Source organism: Lynx canadensis, chromosome A3 (assembly GCF_007474595.2).
Source record: "Lynx canadensis isolate LIC74 chromosome A3, mLynCan4.pri.v2, whole genome shotgun sequence".
Lineage (NCBI taxonomy): Eukaryota > Metazoa > Chordata > Mammalia > Carnivora > Felidae > Lynx > Lynx canadensis.
This window is the reverse complement of record NC_044305.1, coordinates 73329174-73332019: the sequence shown is the minus strand read 5'-3', so window position 1 is coordinate 73332019 and position 2846 is coordinate 73329174. Positions and strand designations below refer to the sequence as shown.

Below are 2846 nucleotides of genomic sequence, written 5' to 3'. Positions count from 1 at the left end.
AGTCAGTTAAGCATCTGACTTCAGCTCAGGTCATGATCTCATGGTTCATGGGCTCAAGCCCTGCATGGGGCTCTGTGCTGACAGCTCTCTGCCCCTCCCCCCCCCCCCACACTCTGTATTTCTCTTTCTCAAAAAAAAAATAAATAAAATAAAAAATTTTAAGTAAATAAATAAATAAAAATATATTTTTTTTACTTCAGTTTTTAGCTTAGTTAAAACTTCCTCAGGGAAGCCTTTCATGACTTTCTCAATTAGGCGAATTTTCCCTTTATTGCAGTTATCATCGTTGTAGTTGGGAACAGTACTGTAATTGAGGGCAAGGACAGTACCTTTTGAGGGTATGGGAAATGAGCTAGGGTTAACTGTATTTGTTTTCTAGGGCTGCTGAAACAAAGTACTACAGAGTGTTTTAACCAACAAAAATGGATTGTCTCACAGTTCTGAAGGCTACAAGTTGAGGAGATCCAGGTGTTGGCAGGGCTGGTTCCTTATAAAGCTTGTGAGGGAAGAATCTGTTCCAGATCTCTGCCTCTCTTCTTGACTTATGGGTGGCCATCTTCCTCTGTCTTTATGTCATCTTCCCTTTATGCCTGTGTCTGTGTCCAAATTTCCTCTTCTTATAAGGACACCTGTCATATTGGAGTAGGGCCCCCCTAATGACCTCATTTTACTTGATTACCTCTGTAAAGACCCTGTCTCCTAACAAGGTCACATTATGAGGTACTAGGGGTTAGGGCTGCAACATGGGGATTTTGGGAAGACACAATTCAGCCTATAACATTTACCACTGTATCACCAAAATCAAACAGTACTGGGTACAAAGTAAATTTCAATAAATAGCTGCATGAGTAAATACCAGGCTGGACCTAGTACCTCCCATATTTAATGTTCGTGTTGTGAATTTACTGTTGCTTTATTTATTTATGGTAAATCTTATTGATTTATAAACTACATATACCCAATAATACATCCTGAAAAATGCACAAATTATAACTCTAGAGCTCAATAATTTTTCACAAAGTGAACACGTTGTATACCTCCAAAGTGAAGAAACAGAATACTGCTGTAATCCAAGAAGGCCCTTCTAGTCACTATGATCCCCTCCCAAAGATAGCCTCTATTCTGACTTCTCATATCATAAGTTTTACCTGATTTTGAATTATATACAAAAGAAATCATAATGAATTTTTCTGTGTGTTTGTTTCTTTTGCCCTTTATTATTTTTGTGAGATTTTTTCCACCATGTGTGTTTGCAATTAATCATTCTCAAAGCTGCTTATTATTCCATCATATAAGTACACCACAGATGTAGCAGGGATGGACATGTAAGTTGTTTCCAGCATAGGGCTAATACACATAGTGCTCCCACGAACATTCTTATACGTGTCTTGTACACGAACATATGTGTGCATTGTTGTTAGATTCCTGCTTTGTTTTTAGGTTGTATATTGAGTTATACTAGTAGCCATAATTTTCAGGGTCAGCACCACATTAATGTTTGATTTATAACATTATTCTCTGACAGCTATATTGAAATAGCTATAATAGAAATTCTACATTTGGTTAAAAATATTCAAGATTAGTCATTTTTCTAAACCCATGGCTCTAAAAAAACTCGATTTTGTTTTGAGCAGTTTTAGATTCACAGCATTATTGAGCAGAAGATACATAGATTTTCCATATATCCCCATGCCCCCACACATGCACAACCTCCCCCATTATCAGTATCCCCCACTAGAGTGATACATTTGTTACATTTGATGAACCTCGAGTGACACATCATTATCACCCTGTCCATAGTTTACATGAGGGTGCACTCTTGGTGTACGTTCTATGGGTTTGGACAAATTTATAATGACAAGTATCAGAATAGTTTCACTGCCCTAAAAATCCTCAGTGCTTTGCCTATTCATCCCGCATGGCTTTTTCATTTTTTATATGGGGAACTCATTCGCCTCCCATGTATGAAAAGAACAGAAAATTTTTTATAGGCATATAAACAATTAACAGACAAGGCCTACAGATTTATTTCTTCTTGGACACACCCATGGCGCCGCCACGGCGGTCTGTGGTCTTGGTGTGCTGGCCTTGGACATGAAGTCCCCAGAAGTGGTGCCAGCCTTCTGTGGGCCCAAATCTTCAGTTGTTCCAGGTCTTCGCAAAGTTTGTTGTCCAGACCATCGGCCAGGACCTGGCTGTATTTTCCATCCTTCACGTCTTTTTGTCTATTCAAAAACCAGTCTGGGAACTTACACTGGCGTGGATTCTGCATAATAGGGACTACGCATTCCACCTCATCCTCAGTGAGCTCTCCTGTCCTCTTGGTGAGATCATTGTCTGCTTTCCTCATCACCACATGAGCATATCTTTGCCCCACACCCTTAATTGCAGTGATGGCAAAGGTTACTTTCCACCACCCATTGATATTGGTGTTGGGCACTTGCAAAATGTGCTGGAACTTCTCAGGGATCACTAGAGACATGGTGGCAGCCCCAGTGGTGGTGTGTAGACCTCCTGTGGAAGAGAAGAGGAACACAAATGTTTTAAGTGCTCTCTGTGCCAGACACTGTGATAACTATTTTGATATATATTCTCATTAAAATCCTTACAATAATTTTATGAAATAGAGATTATGATCCCCATTTTTATAGGCAAAGGAAAGGGACTAGAAGGCAAAGCGATATGCTGAAGATCACGTAGCAAGGGTCTCGATAAACTAATCTTTGACTTCAAGTTAGGTGTTCTTTCTGCCATACCAATGAAAGAGAGGAAAATGTTTCTTCCAGAGTCAGAAATATTTCATTGTACTAACATGTATTTGCATTTCTGTTTAATTATTGTGGTTA

The 2846-nt window shown here is 39.2% G+C and overlaps 1 protein-coding gene across 1 annotated transcript; it reads right to left on the bottom strand.

Moving 5' to 3' along the window:
* Positions 1-2025: 2025 nt before the first annotated feature.
* Positions 2026-2521, bottom strand: LOC115509718 (40S ribosomal protein S18-like). Its single transcript, XM_032592748.1, is given in 2 exon segments — positions 2026-2121; positions 2123-2521. Coding segments are annotated over 2 exon segments (456 nt in total). The 5' UTR covers positions 2483-2521.
* Positions 2522-2846: the final 325 nt, after the last annotated feature.